Raw genomic sequence first — 21,724 nt, forward strand, 5'->3', positions numbered from 1 at the left:
GCTGTCATCACCCTTTAAAAATACATTGACTAGTGCTCGCTTCGGCAGCACATATACTAAAATTGTAACGATACAGAGAAGATTAGCATGGCCCCTGCGCAAGGATGACACGCAAATTCGTGAAGCGTTCCATATTTAAAAAAAAATACATTGACTAATTCCCTTAAAGATACATTGACTAATCTCTTAATATATCAACTTAATACATCAACTAATCTCTAATACATCAACATTCCCTGATTCCCTTTCCCAGACTACAAGCTGTCTTAGATCCAGGTCAGGAAAATAGACCCCTGCAGTTCAACCTTCTTGCCTCTGCTCAGTGCCTAGTGACCTGGACCAGAAACTCTCTATAGCAGACTTCTGATAGTCTTTTGTGCATCCCTAAGGGGTTAGGATGGACCGTGTTGGTGTCACACCTGGTTCCTGAGATACTATCCTTGATTGGGCCCTGGGCTCAGTTGTGAAAGTGGCAGGCAGATATTTTTAAGGCTGAAAAGCAGGTATCATGAGGGAATGATTCTAGCTGAAATCCCAAATGTGTAAATTTGGGCTCTTAGCTATAAGATTGTGGCACTAAGGGGGATACAAAGACTGATACCTTTAGGTAGGTCTACATGAAGTATGGCAGAATTGTAGTTCCTTTTGAAGTTCTAACTTTAATTCTCTGACTTCTTGTTTTAAAAGCAAGAGTGCATCAAGATAGACATGTGACTTAGCAATGGAATTCATGTGTTTAGTCTCTAAGATGATGATGCTAATTAATGTAATAGTAAAATAAGGGTACATTACCTAGGAATTATCTCATTTGACTGACTTGGTTCTTGCAGTATCCAGGATAGGGTCCAGGACCTCACACACACAAGGCATGTGCTTTGTTACTGAACCACATCCCTGGTCCAGTAGCTAATCTACAGGGATTACAGACAACAGAGCTGCCAGACTCAAAACAGCAGAACAGTCAGGATCCACTTAGTGCATATAAGGACCCTGAGGATCTGAACTGCAAGGCATATGCTCTAAGCCCCCACCACACACACACACACACACACACACACACACACACACACACACACACACACACACACACACACCATTCCTCTGAGTTGGTCATTTGGGAAGCAGAGTAAAATGAATCACAGGAGTTAAATGAGATCTGAAACTGTGCCGGGCCTGCCTGTGATTTGTCTGGTGGATACTGTAAGAAGTCTTACTAAGTTGATGCTGAATCATGACTCATGACCAGCACAGGCAATAAGAAACCCAAATCAAAGCCAGAAGGATGGGGTTCCAGGTAGGGCTGGGTCTGGACGTTAGGGTGTTGTGGGCCAGACTCCATAGAATATCTTTAGGGGCTTAATTGTTCAACAGCACTTTTCATGGGCAAGGATACATATCTCAGAAAATTATATGCATGAGTTCAAAATAGGATTATTACATGCATGTATCATCGGAGATTTCCCAAGTCAGACAATTACTTGGAGGTATATTAAGTGATTTAAATTTTAGATAGTGAAATTAATTATTCTTTCTCAGTGAGAAGCACAAGATTTGCATAACAGTTCTAGAATTATGTCTTCTACACCCCTAGATTTTGGAGGGCTCTTCCCTGGTTGGTCTCAGACTCACTAGGCTGTAGCATCTGTGTGTGGCCTGCAAGACACAGGAGCCCCCAGCTAAAGGAGACCCAGATTGACTTCTTCCTGCTGCCATGCATCTGTCCCAGTTATGTTTTCTACTTCTGAATAGAATGCCCACCAGAGAGTTACATGGTTCATTCTCTCTTAATCTGTCTGTAGTCACAGATGAAACTAGAAACTAGAAAGATCACAATCTATCGGCAACTGGAGAATTTGTTTTGCTCTAGTGGCTCTTTTTAGCAGCATCCCCGACCTCTCCACGGCTGATGTTGGCAGCAGCCCCCACCCCACCACAACCAGTTACAACAGAAATGTCTCCAGGCATCACATATGTCCCTGCAGGGCCATGTTTACCTAAGAATCCTTGTTTTAGGAGAGGGGGAAGAGGCCCCCTCAGTATCTTTGAAGATGCTCAGACTGCAGAAGGCATCATCTATGAGGCTGCATTTTGAATAAGTAAGTAGTTCTCAGTAAATACATAAAAGGGGAGGCTCAGTGCCTAGCTGTTGATTAAAGTCAAAGCTTGAGAGCGGTTTAATTTCAGAAAGATACCTTTGATGACTTTTATCTGGATCAGGCATTAGAAGAATAAGATAGCTGGGGTTATTGTTTGCTTTAAATCAGCAAATCAAGGAAAATTCCAGAAGGTCTTATGACATTTTTTTTCCTTTTTTTTTTTTTTTTTTTGTGTGTGTGTGTGTGTGTGTGTGGTTTTTGGGTCACACCCAGCAGTGCTAAGGAGTTTTTCCTGGCTCTGTGCTCAGAAATCGCTCCTGGCAGGCATGGGGGACCATATGGGACGCCGGGATTTGAACCGATGACCTTTTGCATGAAAGGTAAACTCCTTACCTCCATGCTATCTCTCTGGCCCCCTTATGACATTTTCAATAAACACTTTTCCAAGGGCCCAGAGAAGGGCTGGAGCATGTGGAGCATGGAGGAGGTCCAGGTTCAGTTTCCACCACCATCTAGTACCTGATACGGCTGGGAGCACCCCCACTCCAAACCAAATCAAAATAAGAAAGTTTTTCATTATTGATTTTTTTTTTTCTGTGCCACACCTGGCCTTATTCAGGGCTCACTTCTGACTTTTCATTTAGGGATCACTCCTAACAGGGCTTGGGGGACCATATGGGATGCCTGGGACTGACCTGGATTGACTATGTGCAAGGCAAGTGGCTTTCTCACAGGGTCTGTCTGAGCTAGATGCACTTGGCTCAGGCCCTAGGTTCCTACCTAGATCCTCATGAGTGTTTTGTGAGGCATTTCCACAGATTTAGGCAGACTTGGAATTGTAATGTACTCAGCTGACCGCCACACACTTTCTCTACTCTGGACAGGTAACCTAAAGTCTTGGCATGAGGAAACAGACACAGACCAAAGACATGTAAAAATAAAACCACCCACACTGGATCATGCCTTGCCACAGCGTTTCCAGGCTGTACTTTCTTAGCAGTTGATGTTACTTTCCCATCAGACCACAGGTGTAGAAGCCCAGTCAGTTAAACAGGGTAGACCCAGTTGGGAAAGCAAGAAAAAAGAAAAAGACCTCCCCTGCCACTCACCTCACCTCACCTCACCTCATCTCACCTCACCTCAACACCGACACTTCCAGAAAGAACACACTTGACATCACATATCTGACTGAAAGTAGGCTAATGCCTGGTTGGATAACAATCCAACAATCCTTTTTTTTTTTTTTCCCTGACTAGATCTATCATCTTTTTTTTTTCTATTTTAGGTAAAAGTGATTTTCAAAACCAAAAACCAAGGTGAAAATAATAGTGCTGCTCCATCACTGGGGCATTTTTTGGTCAGTCTATGGAGGCTAGTCAGGACTGAGAAGACACATGGTGCATGTACATACACACATCCCATGTCATCATTTGCTCATACCAATAAATATATCCATGTCACCATGTGCTCATATGTGCTCATGCATATCTATAACATCATGTGTTCACATATACAGACACTTACATCCATGTCACCATATGGGCATGGGAAACTTAAATGGAAAATAGAAAGGGGATCCACAGCCCATGAAATTCAATCATTGTCATTTGTTTTTGCTCCATATATATATATATGTTTTTGGGTCACACCCAAACTCCACATATTTTTGAAACTTCTCACAGACAGGAAGGAGTTAAGACAATATCTACAGGGGCCGGAGAGATAGCATGGAGGTAGGGCATTTGCCTTCCATGCAGAAGGACGGTGGTTCGAATCCCAGCATCCCATATGGTATTTCTGAGCGTAGAGCCAGGAGTAACCCCTGAGCACTGCCGGGTGTGACCCAAAAACCAGAACAAACCAAAAACAAAACATCTACAGCAGAAAGATCTGGGTCAGCTTTGGTTGCCACCAACTGCTAGCCACCCCCATCCTGTTCACCTTGCAAACTATATTATAACTTGAACTTAATTTGGGAAAAAGTCACAAAGGAATTTTAATTTGACTCAAGTTGCAGGTATCCTTATAGCTAGTTTATCCAACTATCAGGGCACATCTCCGTGTGCCAGGACCTTTTTTAATGATGAACCAGATGAAACGACCCAAGTTAGAAATTAACCACCTGAGTTTTGTTAGAAATGGAAGGTCTTCATTTGCTTGTCTGAAAGATGGAGGGAAAGGAGAAGTGTCCAGAGAGAAAAAGGTGAAATGTGAGTGAAGGTGGAGATTTGAGGAAGCAAGATCAACTAGAGAATTGGTGAAGTACTTTGAGTCAGATGTCCCTACAAACTGGAGTCTGGAGAGTGGGTGCAGATACTGGTGTGTGAGCTTGAAACCGTAGCTTTGGCTATGCATGGTCAGGCCATAGGAACAGCTCCAGTGCAGGGCCCTTGTAAGCTGGCACTCCGTCACAGCCCATTCCTAGGAGAAGAGCAGCCACTGATCAGAGCTGAGTTACTTGTTTTCTGATACCTGTTGCTCGACATTTTTACAAAGCACCTAAAAGAACCTAATACATAAGACTCTTACATAAGAAAAATAGCTCTTTACGGACACATTTCTCTATCAGCAGGCATAGTTTCCATGACACTGCCCCCTTCTCCCCTCTCCTCAGAAGAGAGAGTTGATAGTGAAGTGTGCCTTTATCAGTGGCTCCTTGTAAAAGAAGCCAGAGGAAGTGTCACCGCCCTGCGTTCTGTCTCTGTTGGCTGATTTTTGAAGTTAAAGGCAGCATAGAGAAGAGAAACGGTGACAATGCAGAGGTTTTCTGTTTGTTTTATAAGCTGCAAGCTTAGAGTGTGGCTTATCGATAACGTCTTTTTAAAGTCTTTATGGAAAATGGTTTGCAGGACAGAAAATCAATTTCAGAGCTTTCCGGTTAGGCTTAGAAACACAAGCCAGGAGATTTCTTACCAAGTTTCACGTTTGTCTTTTTAATGTATCTTCCTAAGTTGACAACAGCCTGATTCACATAATAGGATAAATGGACCATAATGAGTCTAAACGAATAACCTGTTATATGTAGAAACAAGGCTTATTTTCAAAGAGGATCATACTAAGCTGGCACATACTTCTTTTGATCTTGGCACTTGTTATCAGAATGAGCCATACACACGTGAATTAACATGGCCTCTGCAGTATGTTTATGCTGTTAAAAATCATGGTGATAGCCAATTTCCTTGCACAATGGTGCTTGCATGGGTTGGAGAAACAGGTATAGAAGACTTCAAGTTGAGTTTCCCACCATGAAACATGTCTTGAAAAAGGGCAGGGATGACATTTTAATAACATTGTGTCCCAGAATAAATTGCTTCTTCCCTCACTTTCTGGATTGGTGAAAATATTCTAGGTTGGTAAATATTTTTGCAGTGTGATGGTTTATTAGATTTTAGTTGCAAAGCTGATGCATATGCTCAGTGGGAAAATGGAGTGGGGTATTTATAATAACCTCTACATGTTTTCTTCCTTCTTTGGCAGGAAATAACTACATGCTTACCAGATTACTACAAATGGACTCAATATCTCTTTATTAAGCTCTATGAAGCTGGACTGGTTTATCAAAAGGAGGTAAGTTAAGATTAGATGCACACTAAAGGTGTCAAAAGTCTTCTGTCTCCTTATAACACATGGAATTCAAAAAACCAGCCATGAAACCCCATTTGTACATTGAAAATGAATATTGGCTTCCTCAAGTTTAGGTATTGACTACAGCCTCTGTTCCCACCTCCATAATGGGGACTGATCTATTTTCCTCCTGAATTCCCAGAGCAAAATGAGTTCCTGGTGCCTGGGTTGTAATCCAGGATAGATTATTTTTTTATCCAATCGGTCATTTTAGAAAGAGGTAGGTAGTTCACGTAACACACAGATCTTCCAGATGTTGACATATTTCATTGAACAACTTAATCGGAAGAATCTTCCATTTTGGGAAGCTGTGAAAACTGCAGGGCAGGAGTGGAGGTGGGGGATGAAGGGATGACAAATTTACTAAAATTCTAATTTTCACTTGAAAGCTCAGATGTTACTGAAGACTGATAGTTGTCCTTGGTGTGACAGGCTCCCTATCTTTCTTTTTGAGAAAATGTTTGCCACTTACCTAAATCTAAATAACCACTTCTTATCATTAGGCATTATTTCACAGAGAAGAGTTAAATGGGGAAATGGGCTAATTTGACTCATAGACTCATTGACCTTTTCCTCAAGGCCACCTTCCTTATTGCTACTTTCCATCTGTCCCAGAAAATACAAAGAAAGCTATGTATGCCAGAATCAAGATTTAATAAAAACCAACAAAGTTGTTTGATTCATCACTATCCTCAGTGATATTCATCACTATCCACTCTGGCCACTCTGGGAGTGGATGAAAGTGATGAGCCCTTCGATGCTGGTACTGTTAGTCTCCATCCATGTTGAGGGCCAACATTCTTTCCCACCATTGCTTTTGTGCCCTTGTTGTAATGTGGCATTGGGTCCTGTAGTTCATGCAAAAAGGGGAATCCACACCCCCTTTCTGAGAGTGCCACAGAGATATCAACAGATAACATCTGATTAGTTTTTGTTTTCTTGATTGTTTTTAATAAATTCCTGTGAGATACAGAGTTAAAAAGTTGTTGATAGTTGAGTTTTGGTCATACAATGGTCCAGCACCCATCCCTTCACTATGGTTCATTTTCTGTCTCCAGTTTCTCCTTTTACCCTTCTTTTCCCCACTATATTTCCCCCCTCCCCACATGCCTCTATGGCACCCCCTCCTCTGTTTCTCTCCACATACACACTTCTCTTTCTCTGCACGCGTGCAAGAGCACACACGCACGTACACACACACCTTTTTTCCTTGTAAGCACCCTGTTTTGCAACACTATTACAGAAGGGGTATCATACATATTATCATACTTTTCAATTCAGTTCTTGTCCAGAGTGATCATTTCCTTTATTATTGTCATAGTGGTACCTTCTCTGTCTTTTTGTTTGGTTTTGGTTTTGGGCCACACACCCTGCATTGCTCAGGGGTTACTCCTGGCTCTGCCTCAGAATTTACTCCTGGGAATGGTTTTTTATCCTTCTTCTTGGAGGTTTTTGGTTGTTGATTATTTGTTTCTGGACCTCACCCACTGCTGCTCAGGGCTTTCTCCTGGCTCTTTGCTCAGGGATCAGTCTGGAAACCTTATGGTTTGTCAGGGACTGAATCCAGGTCAGCTGCATGGAAGGCAAGCACCCTACTCTCTCTCGTGAGACTCCAGCCTTAGAAAAGAGATGTCTTGGGGTACTGTTCTTTGATCTACATTGAGCCACTTAAACTAGTTCGGTTGTCACAATAAGTAACGAAGCAAAAATTTGTAAAGAACCTGTGGTGGTACATGGCAGAGAGGAAATACAGTCAGATACACAGTGTCAGCACTCATCTGAATGTACCTGGAGAGTCTCTGGAGTCAAGACAGTATTTAAATTGGAAAAAATGAAGCCCCTGACTACTTTTGAGGCCGTTTGTCTCCAAATCATTTAGATTATTTTATTTCAAATAATTATGGACTTAAGTATTTTTGGTATATCCTTATTTTTAATCACCATTACAATGACTCAGTTTTAAGGAAAGAGATCATTAAAAAGAATGCAAAAATAGGTCACTTGGTACATTGTTGGAGATTACAGTTCTCTCCAGACCACAGTAATTTCTCCAGATGGATTTCCTAGTCTTAGCTATTTCCAAATTTGCATTACAACACACAATAACAGGGGCTGGAATGATGGTACAGTGGATAAGACTCTTGCCTTGCACAATACTGATGCAGACTGATCTCTGGCATCCTAGATAGTCAGTCCCCTGAGCCTGCCAGGAGTGATTATTGAGTGGAGAGCCAGGAGCAAGCACTGAGCACTGCTGACCCAGAAAAAGGAAAAGCACGCAATAATGACATTTAATTTTGTATAACAAAACTGAGATTGATGCCATGGCGATGGGTAGGGCCTTGTACACAGGCAATGCTGGTTTGATCCTCAGCACCACATGCCTGCCAGGAATGAGGAATAAGAACTGAATACCTCCAGGTGTGACACATACCCCCCCCCCATCTTCCCCCTAAAATTTCCCCCCTCCCCAGAGGTTTCCAAACAGGATGGCAGGAGGGTGATGAGAAGTCCAAAAGTGTCATAAAGACGATGGTGGAGGGTTGCGAGCACTTTGATGGTAATGGGCGCAATAATTGTCCATCTAAACTGTAAGAATTAAGGAAGTAGGGGAGCGCTGGTGGTAAGAATTTGCACTGGTGAAGGGGGGTGTTCTTCCTTTGACTGAGGCCCAACTACAAGCATGATTGTAATCATGGTGTTTAAATTAAAAGAAAATAAAAACACTATAATTTAAAAAAAAATAAAAGAATACTCTTATAGGTAGGCCCTAAATAGCAATAAGGTTTTTCAAAATAATTGGAACATGCAGAGCACATGATGCTTTACATTTGGGTTTAATTCCTAGTGCTGCATAGTCCCTTGAGCACCACTGGGAGTGACCCTCAACCAGACACAAAAATGAAAATAGTCCTTACGCACTGCCAAGAGCTTCCCCCACAACCACCACCACCCCACATACACACATAGAATGAAACATATCGATAGTAGTTAGCACTTCCTTTCTAGGGTTTATCTTTTTGAAGTTAACTTTTGGGAGGTAATTTAATTGATCAAGGCTGCATTAGATTATTGTTGTCCTCTCAGAGTATAGTCAATGTTTTAATAAATAGCCTGAAGCCTTGGGTTCAGCTCTTCATACATTGTATGAGTGAGCATTTGGGGAGTATTTTAACAGAACACTACTAAATATTGGGCCTGAGTATTTCACCTCAGGCCTGGGTACTGCCAGGAGTGGCTATTTGGTCCTTTGAGCACTTTTTGGAAGTCCCCCCCACCCCCCAACCGCCTGGAAGTTCTAACTCAGTTGTCTTTTTGTTCTTTCCATCAAAGTGTTTGTTTTTTCATCTCTAAGGAATCTGCTCTTGCTCTCACAAAACAGGTATTTTTAGCCATCAATAGGTAGTAATATAAAGACATTTACTTGGCAAAACATTGACTTATCCTCTCTGGTTTTAAACAAATGATTCATGGATGAAGCCAGTAGAGGGAAGGATGCAGTGATGGATTTCGTCTAGGGAACTCAGAAGTGCCCATTAACCTCCCTTTCAGCATCCCTGGCTAGCCCTAGAGCCTATTGGCCACCTGAGTGGCCTCAGCCGACCCCTACAGTGCCTGCCTGGAGCCATTCCCATACTGCCCCCTGGTGGCCGTGACAGTTACCTCAGGACCCCACCCCCAGTCCTTGGATTGAATCCAAATTCTGACTCAATCTGGATGAAATGGAGGAAGATTGATTTTGAGAGTTAATTCCTCTAATAAGATATGTGGTGTCTCTTAATTAAGCATCCTCTTGTCAAAAGGAAAGCTAATAACCCCCTGAGAAAAAATCAATAAATAGCCCGAAACATACACTTTCCCAGCCCTCTGGAACCTGAAGCAGCTAGACAGCCTCCTTAGCCAAGGCCTTCTTCGGTCATGGCAGAGCAGAAAATTAGAACAGTAGAGAAAAGCCAAAGGTCTGACGAGTGAGTTGTTGACCAGGAAGCAGAAGCAGGTGAATGAGCTGTGAGATCCAGAAGACACTGTTCCCTTCTGTCTAGGGGAACCCCCCTGAAAGACTGAGGGGGGTGTGGGGAAGGAATGAACTACAGGAATAAGAAGATGAGGTGAGAGGAGAAAGTTCAACACTGGAAAGTTGGCAGTCCTCAGTCAAGAAGTTACTGCCCCAAGATCTCACACCAAGCTCTTTGCTACTTGTAGTATAAGCCTAAGCCCAAACCCCTGAGAAACTGAGAAGGAAACAAAGCCAGGGTTAAGGGGCACTGCTATGCCTGCAGAGAACTGACCGTGTAAACCATGGACCAGCCACATTTGTAATTGTGTCAGGCTGAGTGTGGCAAAACTCCCTTCTAAATGCTTAAAAATAAAGCAGAATAGGGCCAGAATGATAGTCCAGTGGATAGGGAGCTTGCCTTGCATACAGCTGACGCCAGTTCAGTCCTTGGTATCCTATATGGTCTCTTGAGCACCGTTAGATGTGGCCTCAAAACAACAATAATAATGTACCTTTCATAGAGGCAGGGTGAGAGGGATTTGGATTGGTGGGGTTAGTTTGAACATTGATGAAGGGAAATGGACACTGGTGAAGGGCTTGGGTTGCAACATCATATGCTTAAAACCCAGTCATGAGTAACTGTAATTAACAGTATGAAATTTTGAAAAATTATATATATTATAAATTTATATAATTTATATGATTCATATAAATATATAATTTATTGAATATTATATATACAATTATATATGATAAATAATTTATATATTGAAATGTGTGTGTGTGTGTGTGTGTGTGTGTGTGTGTGGCCATCCATCAGAGTATCCAAGTTCAAAATATGGATATCTGGAAATGCAGTTTCCCTGGCTTTTAGGGTAATTTGGTAATCAGCTCCAAGTCTCCAAGGGCTGCTTGTATTGCACCCCACACAGCAAGGGCCCCACATTGTGAATGGTCTGAGCTGAGGCCATGCCCCACCCTGCCATCCCTCTGGTTGAGGTGGATTCTAGGGAAGTGTATCACAGCAGATAAATCTCCAATTTGCTATGCTATTTTCTTCCTCCCCCAACTCTTTAAATAAGGAGTAGAGGAGAACTGCCTTTGTGGTTTGCTTTTATTTGTTTTTCATTCGGCATCAGGTCTTTATTATAACGTGCAAACCTCGGAGGAGCATCTTTCTCTCATTGTGTAACTGAAAGCCAGAGGCACCCAGCTGTGTGGGAAATTCGGGGAAGGAAATGAGTTCTTGCTCTCCTTTGCAACCTGAAGGACCAAGTGCTCACTCCTGGAGCCTGTCTGGCAGACAGGAGGGAGGGGGCTTTTCCCCTTTCGCTTTAGAAATATTTTTGACAGTGTTAGCTATGCCGCTTAAAAGAACTCACTGTACAACTCAGCATTGGTTTGGCCTTTTCAGTTGCTAAAGTGGTGTTCCCTTCCCTGAGCCCCTGATGAGGACAGAGATCATTGGTGGGTCAAAGTCTTGGTTTATTGCCCAAAGGAAGTCTTAATGTCTGTGTTTTCTCTCTGTATATTTATAGATTCAAGGTCAGGGGACCTGGGAGAATGGGCATGATTCAGTGTATATTGTTTCCACTTAGGAATGTCCAAGTCCTCACCTGTGTGATGGTTTTATGAATGTCTGCTTCATACAAATTCATGGACCAAGATGGAGATTTATGCTCAAAACATTTTTTGTTCAGTTCCCAAAAGCTTGACTCTGCTACTCACTGTGAACTTGGGCAAATTCTTTCCTCTTGCTGATCCTCAGGTTCTTTTACTGCAGTATGGGAATAATAGTAATCTTTCCTCCTAACCTTGTTGTAAAGATTGAAAGAACTAGCTTTAGTAAAGCATTTAGTACCCCCTGGTCACCAACCCATGTTATATTCTCTTAAAAGAGCCCAATTCTTCTTTATTCTAAGCACCATTTTTTTTCTTTCCCTCTATTTCTTCCATTCAAACATCCAATACTATAAATCCTCTTTAATTAAAATAAATAAATAAATAAATAAATAAATAAATAAATAAATAAATAAAGGAACCAGATTGTTTAGACACCTGCTTCCAGGCTGCTTTCCTAAGGCAAAAGAAGCATATAAAAACATGACAGTTGGGCCGGAGAGATAGCATGGAGGTAAGGCATTTGCCTTTCATGTAAGAGGTCATCGGTTCGAATCCCGGCATCCCATATGGTCCCCCGTGCCTGCCAGGAGCAATTTCTGAGCCTGGAGCCAGGAATAACCCCTGAGCACTGCAGGGTGTGATCCAAAATAAAAAACATGACAGTTCTGTTCTAAGTAGATTCAGGTAGCTTCTTGACCTAGCAGAACTCCAAGGGGGTGCCCCAAGCAGAAACTCTCTGTTTATAGACTCTCTCATATGAGAACTCCTGTTATGTTCCTGATACATGTGTCCTCACCAACCATACCATTTGCTTTCATGAATTTTAATAGGCTTTGGTTAACTGGGACCCAGTGGATCAAACTGTCCTTGCCAATGAGCAGGTGGATGAACATGGCTATTCATGGCGTTCTGGATCTAAAGTGGAACAGAAGTACCTCAAACAGTGGTTCATTAAGACAACTGCTTATGCGAAGGTGAGTGGCAGCGAGAGTCTCTCCAGGAAGGCTGACACACACAATACTGTCATTGCTCTTGGGTTCTGGAGAGCCACACTGTGGGGTGAACTCTGAGAGGGCCTGTAAGTCTGAGTGGACAGACTCATAGAGTGGAAACAGGAGCCTTGGCCTCAGGCCTGAGGAGGATATGCTGAGTCTCCTGATTATAAGTCAAGAATGGTTCAGGAGATTATTTGAGGCTGATGTTGCTGACCTTTGAAACTGCTCGATCATTGCCCTTCCATGGAAACCAAAAGCTTTATCTGTTATTGTATCAGTAATAAATCTCGGAGGGAAAGAGAGATCTTCATCTTTGATCTAGTAAGACCTCTAGAGAAGATAGATGCCTTCTCAAAGAGTCTGTAGAATACCATCTAAAAATGAGTGGAAATTAAAAATATAAGATGAAAAATATAAATAAAAAAGAGCTGGAGTGATAGTACAAAGGGTAGGGTATTTGTCTGGCACATGATTGGCCCAGATTACATCCCTGGCACCCCATATGGTCTTCGAGCTCCTCCAGGAGTGATCCCTGAGCACAGAATCAAGAGTAATCCCTGAGTACTGCTGGGTAGACCCAAAAACAGACAGCGTGGCCACCTTAGAGGAGGGACAGAGTGTAAGTGAACAAAGCCAGGAACCAAAACTCTGCATATTAACTCTCATTATGGCCCCAACTGACAGAGCACACTGTTATCAGTTTTGGGGTCTTTATTGGGAGTAGAGGGGGAGATTGAGTAATCTTAATAGTACTTTCTAGCTCTTTGTACTTAAGGAACAAGGCATAGTCAGCTGCTAAGGATGTGTTGCTTACTAAATCTGTCTTTGGAGCTGAACAGATTTCAGAATATGGAATCAAGGGGCCACTTGCAAGAATGTTGAAGAGAAATGGTTAGAGCAAGTGAGAAACACTTCACATGGCTATTTGGTCATTGTTGCATTAAGCCCTTTGGATGGGTTTGGATGGAGGTGGATGGTGATGGAGTCCTTTCTCCTCCAGCTCAGGACCACATAGCTCCACCTTCTCCATCAGCCGACGGGTCTGCAAGTTTAGGTGATCACAGCGGGTAGAAAACTCATCCACAGACAGGCTTCAGGAAATATCAGCTTTATTTGCCCTGGCCAACATGTGTGGCCTATAATCTTACGCCTTTTTAAGCATGGTCTTGTCAGCTTGCCCTGTGTCTAGCTTCTTTCAGCCATCTCTCCTCCAACCTTCATCCATGCAAATTCTCTTTGCCCCTCAGGCCAAACTTTTTTGTTTCCTACCAAAGACCCCTCCCAGAAATGGGAGGTCTTTCTTGTAGGTAAGTTTACACAAGAATAATGAGGAGCTGGGTTACAGTCATCTCTGCCTTCATTGGGGTAAACCTGGCCTCAGAAAAGGTGAAAAACTTTGTGAAGAGTCACTGTCAGGCAGAATAGCACATGGAAGTTTTTATAAGAGCAATGATCACAGCCTCCTTCAAATCCTCTGAATAACTCCATTAGATATGAGCTTGGATTGTACTGGGTTTCAGGCTAGCTCCAATCCTGTACTTCTTATATGCAGAGAAAGTACATAACAGTAAGTAACCTTTGATCACTTTAATGCCATATGGAAATATGACCCCTGTTTCTCAAAACACATGTTTGGAGGCTATTTTTCCATCATAATTTATTCAGAACGGAGCAGAGACTAGCATATGGATTTAGAAATCTCCTCATTAGTTAACTTGTTAGCCCCGCATCTTGCTTCTTTTAGGTTTACCGTGAGATTAAGAGATAAAAATAAGAAGAGCAGAGCTGAGAATACAGTTCTCTGTCACATCCAGGCTGCCGAAGCCTCAACTGCTAACAGTTGGAGTCCACAGCATTACTGGGAGAAGCACCATGTGACTTCCAGGGCCTGTCATTGCACTCTGTAATGGGCATTGTCCTGAAGGTCAGCTAATTAGCTCTTTTGTTTTGACCCCTACCCTTAGTTGGAAGTGGAATAACCTAACTGAGGGGCATTATGTTTTAAATTGTCAGCTGTGAATTTTCGGCTGTTCAACAGAAATGGTTAGTTGCCATGGTGACTTCCTGGTTCTTGCTGAACTCCTGTGCAGATTCACTGAGAAAGCTCCTTTGAGGTCAGCGTTTAGTTTGTCCTGAAAATCGGGGAAGACAGAGTGACATGGGAGAAACCTGAGATCCTTCTGAAGGCCTGTTAAGGCCACACATGCACAAAGCCAGTTTCTATGGGACCTAAGAGGCTGGATTGTGGCAGGACTTGACAGAACAGACTTCAGGGATTTCATAGTATGGGGGACCTGCAAGTTATGGCTAAAGGGATGCAGTCAAAACCCCCAGAAAGGTCAGATATTAATGCACCCTATCAGCACAAAATCAAAGCAGACTCATAAAGACATTAATAAAAGCAAGCATCATTGGTTCCAAAGGAACTTCTAGAAGTTAACCCCTAAAAGAGGAGAGGAAATAATCTAAACACCTGCCAGGTTGGTTTTCTCTGCAATATTCAACTTATAATAATGAATTAGTAGACTTGTAAAGAAGTAGGAAAAGATGACCCATAATGAAGAAAAATAAGAAATGTTGGAGTCTTCATTTTTAATCAATATTTTAAAAATTAAAATATTTATTTTCATTAGTCCCAATAGAAATAGTCTTTCAGATGAGCCAGATGTTTGAATTTGGAGATAAAACCAGAGACATCTATTATATAAATAGTCTGGGGCTTAACGGAAAACTTTGTTCACTCATAATGAGTGAACAGATGGGGAATCTCAGAAGAGAAATAGAAGTTATTGGTGGAGGGCAATAGAACTCTAGAACAGAGAAGCATAATGTATCTGAAATGGAAAAGGTTTTTTTGTTTTTGTTTTTGTTTTGTTGATGTAGTTTTTGTTTAGCAGTGCTCAGAACTTACTCCTGGTTCTGTACTCAGGGATTACTCCTGGCAGACTCAGAGAACTATATAAGGAATACTAATGATTGAATCGGGTACCAGATAGAATGTACAAGACAAACATCTTATCTGCTATACTACCTCTCCAGCCCCTGAAATGGAAAAATTCTTTGGACTGCCTAAGACTAACTAAAGGTTAGGTGGTTAAATGGGTCATAACACTAGTAAAGAGCTCTCACCCCCAAATAAGAAGCATCATGTATAGTGGCTCAATAACAGAAATGTACAGGAGCTGAGAAGCTAAAAGAAATAGTATGTGTAAATCAAAGGCAAGAGCAAAGAAACAGGACATGGCTCAGACAAATGAGGATGTAGTTAGGGATAAATTTAGGCAAGGCCTTTATAGTCTTCAAGAATCCATACTTAAGAATGTTTGTTGATCAGCAGTGGAGTACTTGCCTTGCATGGGTATGGTCTGGATTGCATTGCAAAAGGAAAATTATAATAATTTAAACTTTATCTTGGAAGTCATGGGAAACCTTTAAAAGATTCATAGGAAGAGAATGATCAAATTTATATTGTATAATTTCCTGGTAGAAAATGGTGGTTATTACATTGGTCCTAGAATGTATAATTTAGATTTAGAGACATTAGTAAGTTAGAAAATCATCTTTATGGTAAAATCTAGAACTGTATGATATTCTGGCCTGTATGTGCAGAGGTCACATCCTCAGGATAGACCTTGACTTGAACAGTAAGTGAATGGTTAAACTTACTAAACAGAAGACATGGAAGTCACCTATCATGGGGTGGGGGGTATTTGGAGGTAAGGGGTGGGGGGTGGGAGCCACACTGGGAGATGATCAGGGCTCACTTCTGGCAATGCTCAGGAGACCATATGGGATGCTAGGGATCAAACCCGGGCCAGTTACATACAAGGTAAGTGCCCTACCTACTGACTATCTCTTTGACTCATAGAGATATACAGTTCTGACCCTTCTGAGTTGTCAAGGGCAATGAGGCACAAGAGTTTTACAAATTATAGATTTGGGATAATTGGATCCAAAACATCAAAGATCCAATGAGATGAACCTACTTTAAACTGATAGATTAGTCTTGAATTGGTGAAGAAATCCTGCTCTATAGAAAGAAGATGAGCTGTTAAATCAGTCACTATTACTTTCAGTCACTAAGTAACTGAAACTCTGAGTTAGCTTAACATAACCAAATGGTAGGTTGCTGAGACTGGACTGGAATAAGACTCTGAATTGGCATCTTGCTGGTTCCCTTGGTCTTCCTTTGCTTTTTGTTTATCTTATGGTTGCAGAATGGCTGTGTAGCTCCAGACATCACATTTTCATAGGAAAGAAAGTAAACAGGAGTGATGTTGGTGATTGGTGGTTTCTTTTATCTGAAAAGCAAGTGCTTTTCCAGAAAACCCTTGTCAGAATCCTACTGATGTAGTTCATGTTTGTCCAGGTCTTGATGATGGCTACCACAGCTTCAAGAGGGACTAGAAAAGGAGTCTTAGGCTTTTGACTCTGGAGCTAAGGTGATTATGGGTAGTGGATGGAGCATGGGCACAGGGCATATGTACACCACATCACCTTATGGAAAGCTTTTCTATTTGCATCTGACTGCCTCTATAATGAACAGCCAGTGGTCTGTTGGGGAGACTGGCTGCAGGGAAGCCCTCCTTAAACTCACCGAGTCTCCCAATGATAGAGATGATGCCAGAAATTATAGGAAGCCTTGAAATTTAAAAAAAGTCCTTAATCAAGGTTGTTCTGTGATATATTTGATGTTTTCTCCACTGCCCCCCCCAACCCCAGTCTTCCTTCGATTATTTGCTTTGTGAAATGTTAAAAGCGATTTCAGCCACTTGTTCTGTGAAAAAGGAAAACTTTCAGTAGGAGGACTGGCAGAAAATGAATTAGCCTTGACAGAGCTGTGTGGGAGGTATCTTGTGGGCAGCACTGCAAGGAGAAGGGGGAAACACAGAAATTACATGGAGCCATACACACAGAAACAGGAGGGGTACAGAGGCCCATGGATCCAGTGCCTGAGTGCCTGATAGCAGGGTGACCAGGAAGACAGGAGGGGACAGGGAACAGAGGACTTCCGATTAGCAATTAGTTGACTTCTTGAAATCTTGTGCCTCCTCATAGACACTCAGCTGCTGAGACACTCAGGTATTAGGGTGGATATGTCTGTGCCCCCCGTGGCACTCAGTGAGCCCCATATCTTATATATCAATATAATGATATAACCAATTATTATATTTTCCAAATGTGGGGGAATTAGCTGCAGTTACTGGATTAGGACTCAAGCCTGTGGTGACCTTTATTCCCTGCCTGCATGAACCTGCTCTGAGCAGGCTATTGGGCCTCTCCTTCCACCTTTTTTAACTTTGCACTCATTTTGGTCACTGAGGCTGAGGAAACTTGAGGCACACTCTGGTAGAAAGGGACAGCACTAGAAGGCAAAGCCAGTAACTTTTTCCCCAGCAGTCCACACTGCTTTGAAGTAGTATAATTTTTTTCATTCTCTCCCAGATGCTGTTGAGAGCCTGAACTCTCAGCAGAGGCTAAGGTAACAAACTCAGGGGTACAATGCCCGTTTCTTATACATGAGGCCCTTAGTTCAGTCTCTGACGCCAAAATACAAGCAAGCCAAGCAGAGGAGGCTTTCAAGGAGCTTGGGGGCACGTTCAGGAGGTGGTCTCAACAGAAATGTCCCCAATGGTCCCAAGTTGCTTGTGATAGTCCCAGGCTGACCCCAGTGGTCTCCAGCGGTGCCTAATGGTCTCATGCTGTCCCCAACAATCTTCTGTTCCCTACCATCTCAAGCTATCTCCGGTAGGGTTGAGTTTTCCCAACTCCACTGGCTCACTGTCCCTCTGCAGACAGTGCCAGGGAGATGGAAAACCCAAGGAACCCCACACCTGCCCAGTGGCTGGGAAGACCCACCACTGATGTGCAGACGGTCAGGAACCTTCAAGCATCACAGTACTTTGAAGGAAATTTTCTGTTGGCAAGAAGCAGATGGGCGGCATTAGTCCTTCCAAAATCATTGTGGAGGAGAGGTAACAAGCCCCCTTTCCTTTGCTCCTGATATTACTCCCTGATTTCACCATGTTCTGGTCTTCCATGAACCTGAAACGTGATGATGTGGAACTAAAAGAGAGAGAAGACCCCAATTCTCTCAAAGCCTCCTCCCTTCACTGCTTATTTTGGGTTGCAAAGCAGGAAGAGGTTGATCAGCACTGTGATGGGGGGTAGGGGCTGATGGCAAATGAGTGTTGCCCCCAAGCCCTAGGTTAGGAAGTCCTTTGAATTTTAAAGCTCAAAGTCAGTGTGCTGGTTCCAGGTCTATTCAGGGTCCCTTAGGCACTGACATCCCCACCCTGACCCGAAGAGCTTAGAAGTGAACCAGAGTGAACCAGAACACTTTATGCCTGCCTTGACAAACAAAATGATGACTGTCAATAAATCAGAAGAAAGGGACACCATAACCCACAGAACCTTGCCCTCCTTTTATCCCCAGAGTGACCAGGGCCCCTGTGCTGGAAGCCGCCCCCTCTCCCCAAGGACAGCCAGCCCCTGATCTCAGCTCTCCTCAGTGTTGGCCTTGTTCTTTCTACTCCCTCTTGAGCACTAGTTCCCAAGCAACCAGGCCTTCAAGAAGTGCCCAGGGCATTAACAAACCCAAAACACCAAAAGTAATGTGCAGCGTGGTGAAGAGAGGTTTTGGAGCTTGTTCTGAGTGATGTCAGCTTATTGGCCTCTCCCAACTGGAGCTGGGTCATGTTTTGCTTGATTAGCTTCTCCTGCACCCCAACCTTCTCTCCTTGGAGCCACCCAAAAACACAGAGCATAGAAAACCACAAAGCCGATCCCGAGGCCATCACTGCTATTAAAGGGGCATCATTAACAGAAAGAACCACACATGCCCGCATTCTATTGTTTTCAGAACATGTTCCTTATAGAAAAGGACCATGTCCCACAATATTCTCCCTTGTCTCTGTTTTGCTTGCTGTTCCAGGGTTATCAGCCCTGAGTGACATCTGCTTCAGAGTGCCATCCTTTCCAGAGGGATAAGAAGCTATTGAATCTAGCAAAAAGGCAGCCTCTCATCTCTTGCAGGGGGCATATTAACAGCATGATCATCTACTCTGACGTTCATCCCACAATTTAGCATTCCTAACACACAAAGTTTATGATCTACGAAGAAAAATGCTCCCAGTCCAGGACACCATCGATGGGGAGAGAATCCCAGTTTCTGCATGTCTCAGGCGGAAGTGCACATTTCAGAGGGGCTGTAGGTAGGAAGGAAGGAAATGGAACAAAAATCAATAGTGATCTCCCAGGGTACTTAAATGGTTCCTAGGTAATTGCTGTTTTTCGTCATTCTCTTTCCAAATTTTCCATTCCACTCACGCTCTCTTTGATGATCATAAAACCAAGCGGCACGACCACAGCAGGGTATGTGATCATTATTTACACGTCCTCTTTTAGCCAGGAGTGCCTCGGAAAGGAATGGTTTTATGTGTTTCAAGGTTTTTTATTTATAGGCAGGCTTCCAACTTGAAGGTAACTGAGCAGAGACTGATTCCCAGTTTGGTTTTTATTACTAGACCCATAAAAGTTGTCACAAGAACCAGTGCGACAGGTTCTTGCTCCCCAAACTCCCCTTTCCCAAAGCCATGCTCCCTTTTCAGGTTAGGGGAGCAGGAAGGGGATGTGGCTGTTAACTTCTCCCTCCTGCTCCCCAGAGCTGCCCTCATAGCTTCTCCTGCTAATGCTGGCATGGCAGCCTGGAATCAACACTTTCTTCTCAGGCTCTGTTGTTAGAAGTGTGGCTTCTGCTATCCAGAGTGTGGGTCTGACATATCAGAACCGAAATGACTGAGAGCACTTCTGCTGCTGGGAAGGTGGTGGCCCTGGACAGAAGTAAAAAGATGGAGCATGGGAGATGTCTCTATGGCAAAGTACAGAGCTGATTTCCTTGCTCAGTTGGGTTCGAGCCCCAACATTGTAAAAAAAAATTAAGTAGCTTTTAAAAATAAGGAAGGAAGGGCTGGAGCGGTGGCACAGGCAGTAGGATGTTTGCCTTGCAAGCACTAACCTAGGACGGAGCATGGTTCAATCTCCCGGCATCCCATATGGCCCCCCAAGCTAGGGTCGATTTCTGAGTGCATAACCAGGAGTAACCCCTGAGCATCACTGGGTGTGGCCCCAAAAAAAAGGGAAGGAAAAAAAGACAAGTTGGGCCCAGAGCAATAGCATAGCACGGGTCGGGTAGGGTGTTTGCGTTGCACAAAGATAACTCAGGTTCAATCCCTAGCATCTCATATCATCCCCTGAGCCTGCCAGGAGTAATTTCTGAGTACAAAGCCAGAAGTAACCCCAAAGCACCGCTGGGTAATGCCCAAAAACCAAAACATAAAATGACAAATTAAGTATAGCTGGAAAAATTCACCTTCTGTGGGGCCAGAGCCATAGTACAATGGACAGGGCACTTGTCTTGCATGCAGCTGACACAAGCTTAATTCCCAGCAGCCTGTATGGACCCCTGAGCATTATCAGGAGTGATTCCTGAGTGCAGAGCCAGGAGTAACCACTGAACACTTCTCACTGTGGCCCAAAAAATTAACAAACAAAATTTCTTTGAATCTTGGGTTTGAGAAGTAAATCCATGGACTGCCATAGTTTTTCCCACTGAGCAGGTGGATAAGCCCCAGAGACTCCTACCCAAAAGACCTTCCCAGGTGGGTTATGGAAGCCAAGGGTCCAGACTTTGGAAGCTTCCTAGCCTTTGGCTTGTCCTTACACTGTGGCTCTGAAATGCATACCTGATATAGGTGAGAGCTGACTTTTCCATGCAGTCCCAAGGCCCTCACACCTTGTTGGCAGCTCAGATGTATTAGCATCTGAACTTATAGACATTATTTCATCCTTCCCCTGGAATTGAGAGTTTTGGATAGTTGATTTGCACTGCAATTCTACAACCTCAGATTTGGTAGAAGTACATATCACATTTCAGTAGAGATGATAAAGAAGGAGAGTTGTTGGGAGACAAACAGGATTACAGACAAGCTTTTTCATATATGTTTTTGTGTGTAACCTCTGACCAGAGTCAAAGCAAGAGAAGGAGGTGACCTAAGAGAAAGTTCATTCTTCTATCACATTCTAGAGGGCACATTTAGATTTTTTTTTTTTTTATTTTTGATCATAGTGGCTTACATATTGTTGACAATGATATTTTAGGTACATATTTACATAAAATCAGGGGGAATTCCCATCATCAAATTGTCCTCACTACACCTCCGTTTTTGTCCTACCACCCATATCCTCTTCCCTCACCCCCAGGGTAGCTAGGATGTGTGGTCTCCTCTGTATCTAGCCTACTGCATAGTAGTCTTGCACCTCTTTGGTCCTGGTGTCTCCCTTGTTTCCCCCTCTAATTGGGGGGGCAGGACTAGCTAGTTCAAGTTACG

The 21,724-nt window shown here is 43.0% G+C and overlaps 1 protein-coding gene and 1 non-coding gene across 2 annotated transcripts in view; both read left to right on the top strand.

The window, feature by feature from the left end:
- Positions 1-21,724, top strand: part of LARS2 (leucyl-tRNA synthetase 2, mitochondrial) — a 169,423-nt gene that overhangs the window by 70,401 nt on the left and 77,298 nt on the right. Inside the window, exons 6-7 of the mRNA XM_049777333.1 lie at positions 5,574-5,663; positions 12,171-12,314. Of these exons, the coding sequence (XP_049633290.1) occupies positions 5,574-5,663; positions 12,171-12,314 (234 nt within the window). The remainder of the gene's footprint in view (positions 1-5,573; positions 5,664-12,170; positions 12,315-21,724) is intronic.
- LOC126015050 (U6 spliceosomal RNA) lies at positions 33-139 on the top strand. The gene has a single exon (XR_007497954.1). It is a non-coding gene; the product is annotated as a U6 spliceosomal RNA (small nuclear RNA).

Source organism: Suncus etruscus, chromosome 7, assembly GCF_024139225.1.
Source record: "Suncus etruscus isolate mSunEtr1 chromosome 7, mSunEtr1.pri.cur, whole genome shotgun sequence".
NCBI lineage: Eukaryota > Metazoa > Chordata > Mammalia > Eulipotyphla > Soricidae > Suncus > Suncus etruscus.